We start from the raw sequence: 16,345 nt of genomic DNA, 5'->3' as shown, positions 1-16,345 counted from the left end.
TACCACAGGCCCTCTGGTCCTTGTATAGGAGGTTATTGGTGAAGGTGGTTACATATGGAAGAGTGAATCAATCCCATTGTATTTCAAGAAAGAAGTTAAGTGTATCCTGACACATCCTAGCTTAACCTTGGGAACTAATGCGTCTTTACGAATGTCATTCATTGCCAACAAAATAGAATAATTAAATAATGAGTACATAATTTATTTTTTTTTAAATTCGAAACCATTCCACTCATCACAGCTTTTGAATATTCCCACTTCCAGTCAAGACACAGCAAGCTATGTTAATTTAAAGGGCAGGTCAGTAACATTTGAAAAAGAGCTAACAGCTAGTCTTGTGAATCCTTCTAAATCAGTGTCTCCTAAACAGCGGGTACTGGATACCTAGTGGGTCGCGAGCAGATTTTTGGTAGGTCTGTAAAATCCGAGCAATAAATAAAGAAGTTCTGTGTTTATCTTGTCACATTTGCCTTTAATTATCAGGCTAGGCCTATTGACAATTGCTGCTTAGTCTTAACATGGAAATGGTGTTTACTTTTTTTCCTAAGACTCCAAAGTGAGAGGAGTTTTTAAAGTGAATTATGTGACAATCTAAATAAACTGTATGCATTCAGCAGTTAGGAAAGCAAAAATGCACTTTTTTTCAATTAAAAGTGTGATAGAAACCAAGATTTTAATAAGATCAAAACAAATCAAAACATTTAACTTGGTGTTGCAAAAATTATACTTATTCACAGAAACCAGATTTGCACATATTATGATTTATGTGCTGGATAGTTTAATCAGTAAAATTGTATATATGCGCAAAGTTCTAGACTACTTCAGTAGAAACGTGCTGTCTGTTATTGCGCTAACAGATGATGCTTTAGTTATATTTAAAAATGGCCCGCCTCATGTCCATTAAAGGTAGGTAGGTCACAAAAGTTGTTTGTTCTAAAACGTTGGGTGTGCTCCAAAAATGTTTGGGAGCTACTGTTGTAGAGTAATACACTCTACTCCTTCCATCAAGTGTTCCATTTTTTTTTACAAAGGTAATGCAATTAATCGATCTGATACAACTTCGCTGCCCTCAATGACCTGAGACATCCGGAGGCCTATCAGTCCTCACTGCCTCCCTTGGGGAGAAGCTATGCTAATGCAACTTCCTTTGAGGCAAACTCAGATCTAAGATCAGAAAAACTCTCCACCCAAACATTAGCACATCACAGACATGCTAAACCATTATACCACTAAGCACGAAATCAGCCAGCTTCATTCTTCTTTCACTCATAATAATAAGAAAACTGGCAATCAACCAATGTATGCACACGTGATTAAGCAATAGAAGGGACGCTACTGGCCTGTAATTCTATTACAGGTAAGTAACTATCAGAGAAAGATGGCATTTACACTGCAAAGACATCAACTTCGCACCTTCTATTAATTTCCAATGTTGTAAAACCAAAAACCATGCAACTTTTGTACCATACCCTTAAAATGTAAAGATAGTACTGAACGAACTTTTGATTTTAAGTGCAGGCCAGGCTCAAAACAACTTGCACAGATGTGCAGACAATGAAACTCAAAGGCCAAGTCGGTGAAACCAAAAGCACCCTGTAAGGGCTGGTTGTCAGACGAGGTGACTGCAGTCTAGCAGAAATACAGTTATTGGACTGGTTTACAAAACTTTGCTGATGCTTCTCATTTGGCAGGTGGGTTGATGGGTTCAAGCTTTCTTCAGGAATGCTCCAGCGCTGACGACGTTTCTATTCCGTCCCAAAACACGTGTGGCACACCCCACCTAACAAACACGCTGCATCATACATACCTAGACTCAATTTCCAAAGCCATTCTACTAATCCGACGAATACACAATAGAGGTCGGTAACATGACATGCAAACTGCAACCCTGTTTCCCTAGAAGCACTAGACTCGTGGTGGTGGTGCTGATCTCCATGTGCTGGTGATACTGTACAGAAAAACAGAATACTGCTCATTACAGAGAAATGACCTACACTTACCTTCCTCTTTCTGGGAATCGGGTCACCAAAGAGGAAATGGGCAGCATCAGTGTCCTCTATTCCGTCATCTGACTGGGCGGATGACAAGCAGGTCTTGCTAACCTCGGTGGACATTGGCGGCGAGGGTGTTGATGGAATGGACGGGTCACCCTGAAAGTCCCAGTTCCAGTCACCACTGTTGGTACTGCTGCTGCAACTTGATGAATTCAAAGCAGCCTCCTTGGAAACTTTGCTGCATGGCTCTGAGGGGGAACAAGAACAAGGCATGACAATCACCAAGAGGCAGGGAGGCAGAAATGTATCTTCTAGGACCATCCTTTTGGGGAAGAAGAGCAGAGGCTGCTGCCCTGTGTACACCATGCAAGTTACTTTATCAAAATAAATAACAGAAGGCCCCAAAATCACATAACATAGAAAGAGGTTGAGACCAAAAACCCAACACAAAAATGTAAAAAGATTAATTTTAAAAAAAAAAGTGCGCTTTATTTTTAGGGATTTTGTTTAAAGCAATTTTAAAACATTTTACCTTTTAGGGTAGGAGATATTTTAGCAGTCTCAATTTAGACATTTTTATGTATCTCAAGTATTCCATGTTTTAGAGAGCTTGATACACATTTGAGGTGTTTTGCTTTCACATCCTCTCTTCAATTAATCTTTAGAGTAGTGCTTTAACCAATTTTACGTTTTGGGGGTTTTGTATTAGATTTTTTTAATCCGGCTTTTAAGGTTTAGGTCTTGGATGCATGTACAGATAGATACACCATGTACAGAGGGCGACTCAACTTCAAAACACCTTTAACCTCAAGCAGCGTGGCCCCTGGGAACGAAGGAGAGTTCTGAAACTTCCTGAACTGTGCAGTTGGGACCATACCCGTTGAATTCACTCAAATTCTTACCTGTAGTGCAAGTGCCTGCCCCTTGGCCCAGCAGCAGGGGGCTGGTGGACAGGCTGGTGAGAACAGCAGCAGCGATTACTTCATCGAGGTCAGCTTTTTCCGATGGCCTCCTGGGAGCATAAAGAGAGACAAAGTTTACTCGCATCATAAGCTGTAGTTCTTCAGATAAAGGGGTAGAGAGAAAAGAAAAATAAAACTTTCCAAACTGTTGCATCTTTATTCGAAAAACATTTTTTGACATTCAAGTAGTAGGACTACCATTAGTATTTAGATCTGAGATATGAAAGCTCCTTTGACATTGAAGGGCTGCAGGTGCAGGCAGGCTTCATATCCTACCAGCATGTGTTGTTGGCACCAGCCTTGTGCACCACAAAAGGGCTTTCTGGTGATGAACTGCTGTGCCCTTAAGACCACAATGTCTCATACTTGATATGTTGTAGAGCTGTTGCCAAGTTGTAGTCACATGCTGGCCAAACACTGCTTCACCCCTGAAGTGCATGCCTAGCACTCCATTTCCATGTGAAGTGCAAAACAATGTACTCCTAAGCTTACCTTGCACCGGAGGATGCCGCTGAAATCCAGCGACAGCAAGGTTCACGGTTACATCAACTGCCACTGAGAAGGTATTTTCTACCTCTCTCAAAATGGCCTTGGCATCTTCTCTTTTGTACTACAGAGGGAGGTCTAGGCTGGGGCTGATGTCCACACAACTGCTGGCTGTAACTGCCAAGGATAACAAGGTTCCATTTTGTATAACTTAACGCTCCAGGAACGCAGTAGACAGAAAGGCCAAATTTAATGTGTGGTGCATGGCGGCATCTGCAATGACCATCCAGCCGTGGTTTGCCCTATGAGAAAGGCAGATAGGTAAACGGTGGGGGCTTATATTTCTCTAAACGTAAAAAACAAAAATGTACTAGCAATGTAGCTGGGGTTTGCATCAGCTGCTTACTTTTCTACCACGTGCCGTCATGGGAATAACATTGCCCGGAGACAAGGTTATTTTGTAGAATTTAAGTCAAAGGGTCTTGTAAATAATACAGGCCCAAGCTGTTTACTGTAACGCTTTGACCTGAACCTATATCATTACTGGCTAGGTCGAAGCCCATTCTGTATGGCTCATCGTTTACAATGGTTCACAATTAACCAAAGAATCAGGGAGAAAATCAAATATATATTCAAGTAGATGCGACAATCCCAATCCATACAGTCTCTCCCATAACTCCCACCTCCCATCCAAAGCTCAATAACCGATAGGCAAAACTATGTGACACAAACGTGAAGGATGCAGGAGGTAGGAACAGGCAATGGCTGTACAGAAGGGCTGGACGGACATTAAGGCCCATAACTTGTGGCAGTATACACTTTATAGATCACGAGAACCAGAGATGGTTGTCCACACCAAGCGTGATGACAAAATATTTCATTTAAGGGAAATCATAAAATTACACAATGTAAAGAAGGCGATTACTAAGAACTGTGTGAGATTAATGTTACTGAGAACTCGACCACAAGACTAAACGAGACAAATGAGCAAGCCTAAAATATAGGTCTGTGATGTGACTAGGAAGAAAAAAAATCCATAAACGCTTAATTATATGTGGAAAGGAATGAACTCCTATCCATGTTTTCGTCTATAAAGTAGGGTGCAAAAGATCTAACAGAGGAACAAGGCATGTCAGTGAGGAGAGACCAGTCAGCATATCAATACATTTAAGAAAATGAATGGCCTCAAAACAAGGTTGTTTGTGACAGTGTAAGAGAGTGCAATGAAGTGAAAGGATGGACACCCATAAAAGATTACCAGAGAAGGCGTAATTACCAATTATTTGACTACTGCCATGTCGGTCATAGATTAATTCGGTGGAGGAGAGGCTGGGGGCTACTAGAAGATCTCTGACAATGCTAATATCGAATGAGCATACTGTTATTCAACCAAGCTCAGACACAGCCAAGATTACTCGAACTGATGAGGGGAAAAGGGGCAGTGTAAATAGTTCACCTGTTGTGGGCACTCGGAGGAACTAGACATTGCCCCCGTGCCGCAGGAGCAGCAGCCTCATTCTGAGACGAATGCAAACATTAAGGTCATAGAAGCTGCGGATAACAGTCTCCCCGCCGAATAAAATGACGGGCAACAGGCGCTCAGTGCGAGCCCAACCAAAAGAACACGCTCCAGGAGAGTAATAAAGCTGGGAGTTGGGGCGAGTCCTCTAATTAATGATAAAATACATGAGAAGGCGGGGGTTAGGGGCAATGTAAATATATCTGTTAATGGAGGGTCGTTTGGATAGATAGAGAGTGCCCTCGCAAAAACTGATGGCCCCAATGACATCAGCGTTGCACGGTATTGATCAATCATTAAAAGAACTGCTGGGGTAGGAGAATCAAAATCACAAGACGCCTGGTTTGCCCGCGGAGATGGGGCCTCAATTTCGCCCCCCTGCTAATCTGAATTCAATTCCCGTGGGGAGAAAAAATGACGAGGAAGGCTGTAAGCAGGGCAACATCCCGGATGTTTCATCACAGGCTTCAGTGGATGGTCTTTCTCAACATCATAGTAACCCTTCTCTGCTGGTCATGGTGAACACTGTTCCAACTGACATGGATGGTAAACTACATACCCTGCACTTCCCCTCGGAATGTAGCCCACAGGTTGTAGTTTTGAATAAAGTACCGGCTTTGAGCCCATGCCAAACTGAAATGACCCTGCAGCTGAAGAACAAGTCAAGCCATTGGTTTAGCTCTACACTTAGAAATACTGAAGAAAATACCCTAGCCAGAGCAATTAAAGGTGTGTGCAGAGTTCATTTGGGCGGGGAAAAGCCCCAAGATGGAAAGTGGCGCTTGGGTTGGAACAAACCTCTCGGACCCAAAACTGGTGGAGTTTTTTTTACACAAACTTGGTGGTTTGCAGGGACTCCCGCAAAGAATGTATCTGGTCCCTGTAGTAGCTGGTAAGTTATAATTAATTAATGATATTCTTAGAGTTTTAGTAGGTTATGTATTCTGTATGTGTCATGGCATTCCAACAGAATCTCGGCATTCGGATTGAATCTGTTGTACTGGCATTGAGACTTTAACTTACAACCTTGCTTGATGTATTCTGTGGCTTGTCCATCAAAAACGAATTATTTGAATCCTAATTGGTGTCTCTACGCTGTTACTACACCAATAATTAATTAATTATAACTTACCAGCTACTACAGTCCCATTACCCTAATATAAGCCAAGGTGGATTGACCCGGTTACTCAACTAAAAACTCACAAATCAATAGCATCTGTTCCGTGCCCACTAAAAAGCACTTTGCTGCTCTCGAAGATGTCAACTGACTAGTTGGGTCTGTGGTCATTGATACGAGTGCTTCCCCTGTGGAAAAGGACTAAGGAAACAATCCTAAGCTATACTGTTATTTGTGAGAGACTTTCTTCTCGCATTACTCCAGGGGACTCATTGCAGAGACACTCCCCAGCCTACGTGCCCTGAAGAGAGAAGATCAGTCCCAGAGACTGATAGTGAGCGAATTTGGACTAATCCCATAATCTTTCCAGTCGAAATTGCTCTCACTTGCTCAGCAGACTCAGGATACAATGTACCTGATAATGTTAAGCTTTCTTTGGATCGAGGTCAGGCCCCCGTTGTCTCTAAAGGGAGGGAGCAACTGGTATGCGATATGTCATGCCTATTCTGGAATATTGCGAGGGAGCAACAGGCATGCGATAGGTCCTGCCTCTTCAGGAATATTGCGAGGGAGCAACAGGCACGCGATATGTCCTGCCTCTTCTGAATATTGTGGGACACAGCAGAAAACTGAATGATAGCAACTGGGTGTCTTTAATATCTGAGAAGCATGCTGTATGTTTACAAGAGAACTGGCTATTGTCTACTGTACACGTAAATGGTTTTCACTATGTATTCTCACCTGCAACTGTGGCATCGTCTGGCCATCAGAGTGGGGGACTATTAACTCTTGGAAAACTCACGCTGCCAGTCAAGATAACACTTATTTGGACTCTCCTTTCTTTCAAATAGATTGACAATTCCCGAGTGGCGAAACTTCAATGATATTTAAATATTTTTACCACAATAATTGTGTTAATAGTAATACACGAACTATTGATTCTCTTGCCTCTGCTCTAGAAGTAATTCTAACGGACATAAATGTGGCTTATGTGGTCTTATGGTGGAAGGGATTCCAACCTTAGACTATGTCCCATCTCCGATGATAGCCGGTGGAGCAGTGGGGTCTGATTTCTGCAACTTTTTGAACTTCGAGCATACTTTGTGTGGCAATGCAGTGAATCAGGTGATAGACAGGTTATGGTATTATAATTAGGACCGATATGCAAACTAAGGAGATCTTGAATCAGGTAACATTTACAAGTAGAGGAAAGGCGTCTGTGATAGATTTTATTGCACTTTTCAAAGCTTAGGCGTGGAGAGTTTACAAGTTCCTCATACTTGAGTGTCATCGGAGTGATCACAATCAACTTGTGTTAAGCCTTGCCATGGGGTTGCCTCCAGCACGTAATAACAAGACGACTTGCCCAATTGAGTATACAAGAAATTGGGGAGGGGGGTGTCGCAAGTGGAGATATATCGACCAACAGACCTTCCTAGCCCAGCTTTTGGACAACCGGATGGATCATGGCAAGCGTTTAAGGGCTGAACTTAAATCGAGTGTTGTATTTGGAGCTTATCATGAGATTTGTAAAAGGGCCTCGGAGCAATTATTACCCAACTCCTGTCAGGGCCAAAGACAAAATAAATGGTTTGACAAGACATGTACTCGGGCTCTTAACCTATTTAAACAAGCCCTGACCAGTGTACCTAGGCTTCCAACAGAAATAAGGAAGAGTAGGATTCTTTAGAAAGAAGCTGTCAAAGTAAGGAAGGATGAGGCCAGGAGGGAGACTTGGGACCAACGGGCAGATGCTTGTGCTACAAACAATATGACGCAATTCTGAAAGTTAGTTAATGCCTCTTTTTTTCACAAATAGCTCTTTGACTAGCACGACCATTCTGAAGTATGTTTGGGTCGAAAATGTTGCCAAATTGTATGACACAAATGAGTGGGATTACTCTGAAAACAACAAGACAAGGTAGGTCACAAGCTTCGAGCACGAGAGGGCATTGTAATCACTCTTGGAGAGGTTATATCCGCTTTGAAAAGATTCCCAGCAATAAAGCGTCAGGACTGATGGGGTCTCAGTTGATCCGTTTAAAGACAACTCTATGGGCACCAATATTGGTGAATGTATTACGAAGTGCTGTATGTGCCGGCCCTCCCAAGTGCTGGTCTAGGGCAATTACCGTGCCAATCTTTAACAAGGGGGGCAGGAGCGATCCCCAATATTATCAACCCATATTGTTAATTCCACTGCAAAACTTTTGGGTATAATTTTGCTGGATCATTTTGAAACATGGGCAAATGAGAAGCAAAATTTTAACTATGGCACAATATGGTTTAAGAAGCGAATTAGGCACTGTTTAACAGTGCCTAAATCTGCACTTTAAATATCAGCAAGTACTTGACTGTCAAAGAGGGATGTCGTTTTAGCATTTATGGATTTAAGTGCAGCTTTTGACAGTTTTTCTAGGGTAAATGTTTGGAATATATTAATAGAAAAAAGTGCCAACCCAAAAATGATTCATCTTTCCCAGCTTCGCGCAGACGTAGAATGTAGCATCAGGTATAAATGGTGAGTGTACTCCCTATATACAAATTAGGAAGGTGGTCAAACAAGGTTGTGTGCGGACCCCATTCCTTTGTATCCTTTATATGAACGATCTAGATGGTGCCCTGATGGATGTAGCAGCTAATCTTCTAAGGATGGTGTCTCGGCAGCTAACAGTCTTAATGTACACACACCACTGTGTGTTTATGGCAAGAATGGCGAAGAGCCTTCAGAAGCTTTTAGACACCTTTGTTGCTTTTATGTCCCCTAATAAAACTAAATTCTTTGCCATGATTTGCGGACGCCCTCGGAGTAGGGTAACTCTGTTTTATATCGATGACACGGCCCTTAAATGTGTACAAACTTTTACTCATCTTAGGGTACTATTTGAGAGCTCAAGTACATGGAAACATTTGAGAAAGGTGAAAGAGTAACTCAATTTGAACAAGCTACAGCCTCTGCTTAAATTCTGTGCAAAGCTGGGTTCTATGCCTTTAGACCCTGTTACTACTATATATAAAGCCAGACCTGTACCAATTTTTTTTTTTTAAATATATCTTTTATTCAGTGCAAAGGAGAAAAAAAAATACAAGCATATTCCATACAGAGTCTCGATGTATGTAGATTCAATAGTCAAAGTAATGCACACATAGATCATGGATTAGTCCGCAGATTATATCACAACATTTCGCTGAGAATGTCAACGTTCAAACAGTGCGTGATCATGCTGTCTTAGTTATTGTATCCTGCCAATCAAGCAACTTCAATAAAAGCGCAACGGGAAAGGGGGTGTCAAACTTGGGGTCGTGCGGTGTGCGGTGCAGCAATTGGTGGGGCCTACGGTAGGGGGGGGGGGGGGGGGGAGGAGAGAGGGGGGGAGGGCCCGGTGGTAGTGTTTCAGCAGTCTCGTGTCTGACCTTGCATGTTCGGGAGTTATGCTGGCGATGCAAGAGGGTGGCAGCTATCCTGGCGTGTCAGCTGTGCCGGGGGGGGGAAGAAGAAGAGGGGGTGCCTAGGGGTCAGGTATATGGGCGTTGTGTCTATCGTCTGCGGCGCCTGGAGTGTGTTGGTCATCGCTATGTTCCTCATCCGGGGGTGTCCGTCTCTCCGGAGTGTCTGGTGCCTGGGGTCCATTGTGGAAGGAGCGGATCATATCGTCCCAGAGCGCCGCTATGGGGTATTTACGCAATCCCGCCGTCTCCTCATTATGTAATGATATGCTTTCCGCTTTCGCCCAGTTATCTAGCGAAGCGCGCCAGTGTTCCGCCGCTGGTGGTGCCGCCCGCTTCCAATGCTTTGTGATGAGTCTTTTGGCCGTGATGAGGCCAAGGTCCCAGAAGCGGGAAGGCACCCTGTTTAGTTTGGTCCTATGGAAGAGGCCCAGGAGGCACGCCTCCCACGAGAACGGGATCGGCATTGCCGTGCATCGTTTCAGTAGCGTGAGTATCGAGTGCCAGTATGCCCGAAGCTGGGGACATTGCCACAGCATGTGGAGGAGATCTGCTCCCTCCGTGCCACACCTCGGGCATTTGGCTCCCGTGCCCGGGAAGTACAAGTTTATCTTGTCCGGGGATAGATATGCGCGGTGTAGGACATAAAATTGGATCTGTTTGAAGCGTGCATTACGGGGAATGTTGCGGGGGCCTGAGAGTATCGCCGCCCACTCCTTGTCCGTCCATGCCTTCCCTCTGTCCACCGCCCATTTGTCCCGGAGAGGTTGCAATGTGTGTTGAGTGTGCGAGAGTAGCGCCTGTGTCAGCCAGTGTACCACATGTGTCCCGTTGCCCATCACGTGTATGCACTGTACTAGCTGGTGTGTGGGCGGTTCGTCAGCGATGTTCCCCCATTTCTGCGTGAGTGTCCGCAGTATTGAGGCATGTTGCAGGAATTGTCCCGCGGGCAGTCCCGTGTCAGCAGTCAGTGCCTCGAAAGAAAGTAAAGCGCCATCTGCGTACAAATCTGCCATAGTTTCTATGCCTGCGTGGGTCCACTGTGCCAGTGCCGCCTCTGTCACGACTGACGTGGCCTTGGGAGTGCCCAGGAGTGGTAACGCTGGCGCGTACGGTATGGTGGTTCTAGTGAGGCGTAAGCATCTGTCATAACATTTCGTGGCCACAGCCACATGTAGTTGCGAGTGTTTCCTAGGGCTCGTCAGCGGGTGGAATAAGGTATGTATCTGCAGTGGGGAAAGGATGTCTGTGGCCGTAGCCGTGTCCTCGAGATTCCTGCCTGAAATCCAGGCTACCACCCATTGCACCTGTGCTGCTAGGTAATAGAGCTCTAGGTTCGGGACCGCTGCGCCGCCTTCAGTGACCGGGTTGTAGAGTTTCGTCAGTGCTACTCTTGGCCTGCCTGTGTTCCAGATCAGATCTCTGAGCATGGACTCCAGCTCCCTGAATATGCGGACAGGGATATAGAGTGGGAGGTTGGCAAAGTAATACAGGAGCCTGGGGAGTATTATCATCTTCGTTAAGGTTACCCTGCTTGGCACATTGATGGGGAGAGTTTTCCAGAAGGCGACCTGTGTTCGAACAGACGTTATGGCCCGTGTCAGGTTGCCGTCCAGAATGTCGGGGGGCGTCCTGTATATATGAATGCCCAGGTACTTGAACGTGGTTTGGTACCATGGCAGTCGTTCATTATTAATGTGGAGTGCCGGGTCCGGAGCGTCGGGGGTGAACGAATATGCCCCCGACTTGGCCCAGTTAACTTTGAGGCCTGACATCGATTCGAACGTGCGGAATATGTCCGACAGTTCCGGCGGCACATTATCAAGGTCTTTGATATACAAGAGTAAGTCGTCTGCGTATAGTGACACTACATGTGTGCCGTCTGCTAGCGGGATGCCCCATCGTGCTCCGCTGGCGCGCAGCCGTTCGGCCAGTGGTTCGATCGCCAGGGAGAATAGTAATGGGGAAAGTGGGCAACCTTGTCTGGTGCCTCTTCTGACCTTTATGGACTCTGAGACCAGTTTCCCGGTGCGTACTCTCACCTCAGGTTTCCCATATAGCAGGCCCACCAGCTCTAGAAAGTCATCACCCAGGTCAAATTTACGTAGCACTGCCGATAAATAGGGCCATTCGACAGAGTCGAACGCCTTCTCCAGGTCCAGCACCAGGCAACCCGATCTTGGCCACGTCTGGGCTGCGTATCCCTGCACCCGGAACAGCCTCCGGATATTCTGGGAGGTGCATCTCGTTGGGACAAACCCGTTCTGGTCCTTGTGTACCAGGGCCGGTACCAGGGCCGCTAGTCTACGAGCCAATACTGATGCCAGGATTTTGTAGTCCGTATTGAGCAGGGCTAACGGCCTATATGACCCAAGGAGCGTCCCTTCCCTGTGTGGTTTGAGAAGCGATACCAGTATGGCTTCGTTCATGGATGCTGGTAAGGATGAGTCGTCTAGAGCTGCCGAGTATGTTCTGAGCAGTTCGGGAATTAGGATGTCAGAATATGCTTTGTAGTATTCTGCAGGCAGCCCGTCCGGGCCAGGGGTCTTCCCGTTAGAGAGGGCGAATATGGCCTCACGTAATTCCTCCGCTACCAACGGTGCTCCAAGCTCCTCTCGTTGGTTATCAGTCGGGGCGGGAAGTGTGAGTTCCTCCAGGTATGCCTGGATGTCCGGTTGCGGATTGGCCATTTGTGACTGGTATAGTGTCTTGTAATGTGCCACGAAGGCTGCATGTATGCCCGCCTGGGTGTATACCACGGTGTCCGCAGTAGGGCTTATGGCCGTTACTGGGGCGGAGCGGTCTTCTCGCCTTATCAGCCAGGCCAGTAATTTGCCCGGCTTGTCGCCGTAGCGGTGTGTGCGTGCTGAGTGTGCAGTGAAATTGACTTGTTTTAGTCTGCCTATCAGTCTGTCGTGTTCCGTCCTAGCCTCAAGCAGCTCTGTATCGTCCCCTCCCGTCGCCTCTTGTTCTTTGTGCAGCAAATCCCTTTCTAGCTGTTTCAGGTCTGCTTCCAGCTGTCGGCGGGTGTGTGCTTGGGTGCCGAGGCATAGCCCCCTCAGGACCACTTTGAACGCGTCCCACTCTATCTGAGGTGTGGAGGCAGTGTTATTGTTATCTTCGAAGTGCTGTGCTGTTTGTGCCCCTATCGAGGTTCTGAATGTGCCGTCAAGCAAGAGGTCTGGTTGTAGTCGCCAGGTGGGGATTGGTGGTCTCGGCTGTTCCCAGGCGAGTGTCATGAAATGTGGATTATGGTCCGAATGCGTACGGCCCATGTATTGCGTGTCTCGTATCGCCGGTAGTAGGTCTCTGGATACCATGTACCTATCTAGGCGTACATGCAGGTTGTGTGCCCCTGAGTGGAAGGAGTAGGCCCTGGCGTCTGGGTTGTGGCTGCGCCATGCATCAAGTAGGTCCCATTGCACGGACCAATCTAGGAGGGCTCGCGCTGCATGAAGAGCTGGGGAATTAGGGAGTGGAGGACGGGAGCGATCTAGGGAAGGGTCCAGTGTGCAGTTATAGTCCCCGCCCAGTATCCACTGTATGCCATGCCATGGCGCCAGGGTGTTGGACAGTTGTGTTAAGAAATCCTGTATCCCTGTGTTGGGTGCATATATCGAGGCTAGTACTATCGGGTTCCCGTCTATCTTGCCCCTGGCCGCTACATGTCTCCCCCCGGGGTCCACCAAGGTGTCCTGCATTATCCATGGGGTGCCCGGACGTATCCATACCAGCGCCCCCTTAGCGTAGGAAGAGTGGTGTGTGGCATATAGGTGGCCACGCCATCTGCGGCGTAAGGTAGTGACTTCCTTTGCACAGAGGTGCGTCTCTTGTAAGAGAGCAATATGTACGTTGTGGCGTTTGAGGTATGAGAATATTTGATACCGTCTGGACGGTGTGTGCATCCCTCTCACATTCCATGTGCATATGTTGATCACAGACATTGCTTTGTATTGACGGTCTCCCCAGAGCGGCCTCCCCGTCCCACCCCCCGCCCGCCCGCAGTTCGTAAGGAATATTGATTGGCCCGCACGCCATTGCAGTATTGTGAAGGGGGAAAACAGGCAGTTAACATGGCCAATAGAACAGTTAGCCAATGAACATCGCAAACATGCGAAATACCAAAAGGTCGGTGGGCAAACGTGCTCCCGTCCATGCTCTCAAGGAGAGTAACAAAGTTTAGTTCAGTTCTGGGGGCGGCCGTGCAGTGCTAGCAGTAGCAGCTGGCTAAGTGTTTGTAGAATCATCGTATAGGGGTTGTTCCCCTTCCCGGGGGGTATGTGGAGGCCCGAGTCAGCCTCAACCTTAAAAGTTATAGGTGCAAAACCAACATTTAGTGCCATACATTACGTGTCTTGATGAGCGTGCAGCAGGATGGCTGGCCACAGGAATGGGGGGCCGGCCGCTCAGTGTCCGCTGGGTCATCACCAGGGCAAATCGTGGCTCTCAGCTTTCCGGAGGTTTCGTCGGGTCAGGCGTATTCAGTCTGGGTCCGCGAGCTCCTCGCGGATGGTCCTTCGAGTGTTCTTGTGGGAGTCTTGATGGATATGTTCTGGGAGACAGTTAGCCGATGTATTCCGAGGTTTGGGGGGTGACATCTGGTCCAGGATCTGTCACAGGAGAGTCCGACATTCCGTAGATTGCTTCGTCGTCGCTTGGGAGGTCTTGTGTGCCGCTGCCAGTTGGGTCGCTGGGCGCTGGGGAGTGGCTGAGTTCCCGCACAAGTCGGAGGGCTTCTTGTTTTTCTTGCTGCGTGGCGTCGGCAGGGGGGGACATCTTCCTTGGCCCGTTCGTGCGCCCCTGCGCCCGCTGCCTCGGGCGCCGTCGTCTCCTATTCCCGCCAGATTGGCGTCCATTCGTGTGGGCTGCCGGGGTCCTGGGGGCAGTGTCTGTGCCACTGTCCAGCCATGCTTCCACTTCATCTGGGTCTGTAAAGAAATGGGTTTTCTCCCCGGCTATCACTCTGAGTTTCGCGGGGAATAGTAAGGAGTACTGTAGGCCCTGCTGGCGCAGGCGTTTCTTCGCCGCTAGAAAGGATTGTCTCTGCCTCTGTACTTGTATGGTGTAGTCCGGGAAGAACATTACTTTGGTGTTTTCGATTCTCACCTCTTCAAGTTTGCGCGTTTCTCTCAGTATGGAGTCCCGGTCTCTATAATTCAGGATACGGAGGAGCATGGGTCTTGGGTTGGAGCCCGTAGCCAGGGGTGTGGTCGGGACTCTGTGGGCGCGCTCCACCACGAATTGAGGCGAGAGTGAGCCCTCAGGCAGGATGGATGTCAGCCATTTTTCCATGTGTTCCTCCGGTTTTCTCCCTTCCCATTTCTCCGGAACGCCGACCAGGCGTACGTTGTTCCTCCGCGCCCTGCCTTCCGCATCCTCGGCCCGGTCTTCTAGGAACTCCACTCGGTTCAGCAAGTCCTGTATGTGGGTATGTGCCTGGCTGGCTTGGGGTTGGAGCTCTTTCACGGTTCCCTCCAGCGTCGAGGTGCGGTCAGCGAGCTTTTTGTGGTCTTCGCGGAGATGCGTGAGGTCTATGGCCACACTGTCGATCTTAGTGGCCAGGGAGGTGCGTGTGAGTTGAATTGATTCTTCCAGTCGCTCCATGGCTGCTAGCATGATGTCGAGTTTCGCTGCCGTTTGGTCCTGGTCCGTGGTTTTGCCAGTTTTGTTCATTTCGCCTTTAGGCCTCGCGCCCCCAGTGCCGGTCCGCGCCCTGGTCCCGCCAGACATCGGCGTCCGATGGGGAGTCCGCTTTCCTTGTCCCGGCTTGGGTCTGCCCGGCCTGGCCAATGGCGGGCGGGTGGATGAGGGTCGTCGGCTGCCGGTGGGGACTCGGCTACCGGTATCGGTAGACTCTGCCTGTGTGGTGATTGCGTGGCACTCGTTCTCTCCTGGGAGGGTAGACAATTGTTGGGCGCCTCGCTCCTCGGTGCTGCGTGGTATATCTGAGCGTCGCCGGGTGTACGGCGCGGTTCCACGATGTGCCCCCTGTGAGTCACGAGCCTGTTTGTGGCAAGGGGCTCAGGGTCCGTGTGGAGCCATGTGGGCTGTGTGCTGTGCCGGCGTGGTGACTGGCTCCGCTCGTGTGGCAGCCGCTCGGCGTCTAGCTTCGCTCGGGTCTCAGGCGGTGCAGGTCTTCGTTCCCTCAGGCCGTCGCTATTCCCACGGTGTGTGCCTGGGGTGGCGCCAGTGGGTTGCAGGCCGTACTGCGTTGTGGAGCCAGTGAGTGCTGCCTGTGACCGGGGTCCTGCGTGTCGTGGTTCGCGTGGCTGCCGGTGAGTGCCGAGTTGTGTGCCCCAACCTCCTCTGACCTCCAGCTCCCCAGGTGTCCAAGGCCCAGCCGCTCACCTCTCCGCATCGCCGTGCGTGTGGGTCAGTGTAGCTCCCGTCGCAGGGGAGGCGCGTCCAGGCCTAGCGGCCACCGCCAGTTCCAGGGCACTCCCGCCGATCCGCCCAAGTGCGTGGGCGGGATGTCCGGCCGTGTTAGTGCGGTCGCCTCACCCCAGTTCCTCACCGTCGTGGGGGGTGGGCGGCCTCTGGTGCATTGGTGCGTGGTCCGCTGGTGTTTGGCGTCGGCCCCGTTTTTGGGCCTACCGCGTCTGCCGGATCCCCGGTGTTTCCTGGGTCCGCGCCCGGGCTGGTGGCGACTTTCGCGGCCGCGGGCGGCCGGCACCTCCCGGTGCGGTTTCGCAAGTCCGATCTGCGCCAAACCTGGACAGGCGCCGCGTCGGATCTAGTGGGGCACTCGCCGGTGGTTTTCGGCAGTCTCAGGTCAGAACTGTCCCGGATAACAGCGCCGGGAAGGGGAACTCGGCACGGA

General features: G+C 48.9%; 1 protein-coding gene across 2 annotated transcripts in view; it reads right to left on the bottom strand.

Annotated features, from left to right (window-relative positions):
* The window catches only part of SLC2A4RG (SLC2A4 regulator), a 232,860-nt gene that overhangs the window by 36,300 nt on the left and 180,215 nt on the right, over positions 1 to 16,345 (bottom strand). For both annotated transcript variants that reach the window (XR_015297629.1, XM_086932759.1), the window contains exons 3-4: positions 2,897 to 3,006; positions 2,001 to 2,242 (exon numbers count right to left, since the gene is read on the bottom strand). Coding sequence is in view for 1 of the 2 variants with exons in the window: in XM_086932759.1 (XP_086788885.1) it covers positions 2,001 to 2,242; positions 2,897 to 3,006 (352 nt within the window). In the remaining variant the exon portion in view is untranslated. The remainder of the gene's footprint in view (positions 1 to 2,000; positions 2,243 to 2,896; positions 3,007 to 16,345) is intronic.

Source organism: Lissotriton vulgaris, chromosome 7 (assembly GCF_964263255.1).
Source record: "Lissotriton vulgaris chromosome 7, aLisVul1.2, whole genome shotgun sequence".
In the NCBI taxonomy this organism is placed as follows: Eukaryota; Metazoa; Chordata; class Amphibia; order Caudata; family Salamandridae; genus Lissotriton; species Lissotriton vulgaris.
The sequence above is the reverse complement of the archived record's forward strand: the minus strand, read 5'-3'. Positions and strand labels throughout refer to the sequence as shown.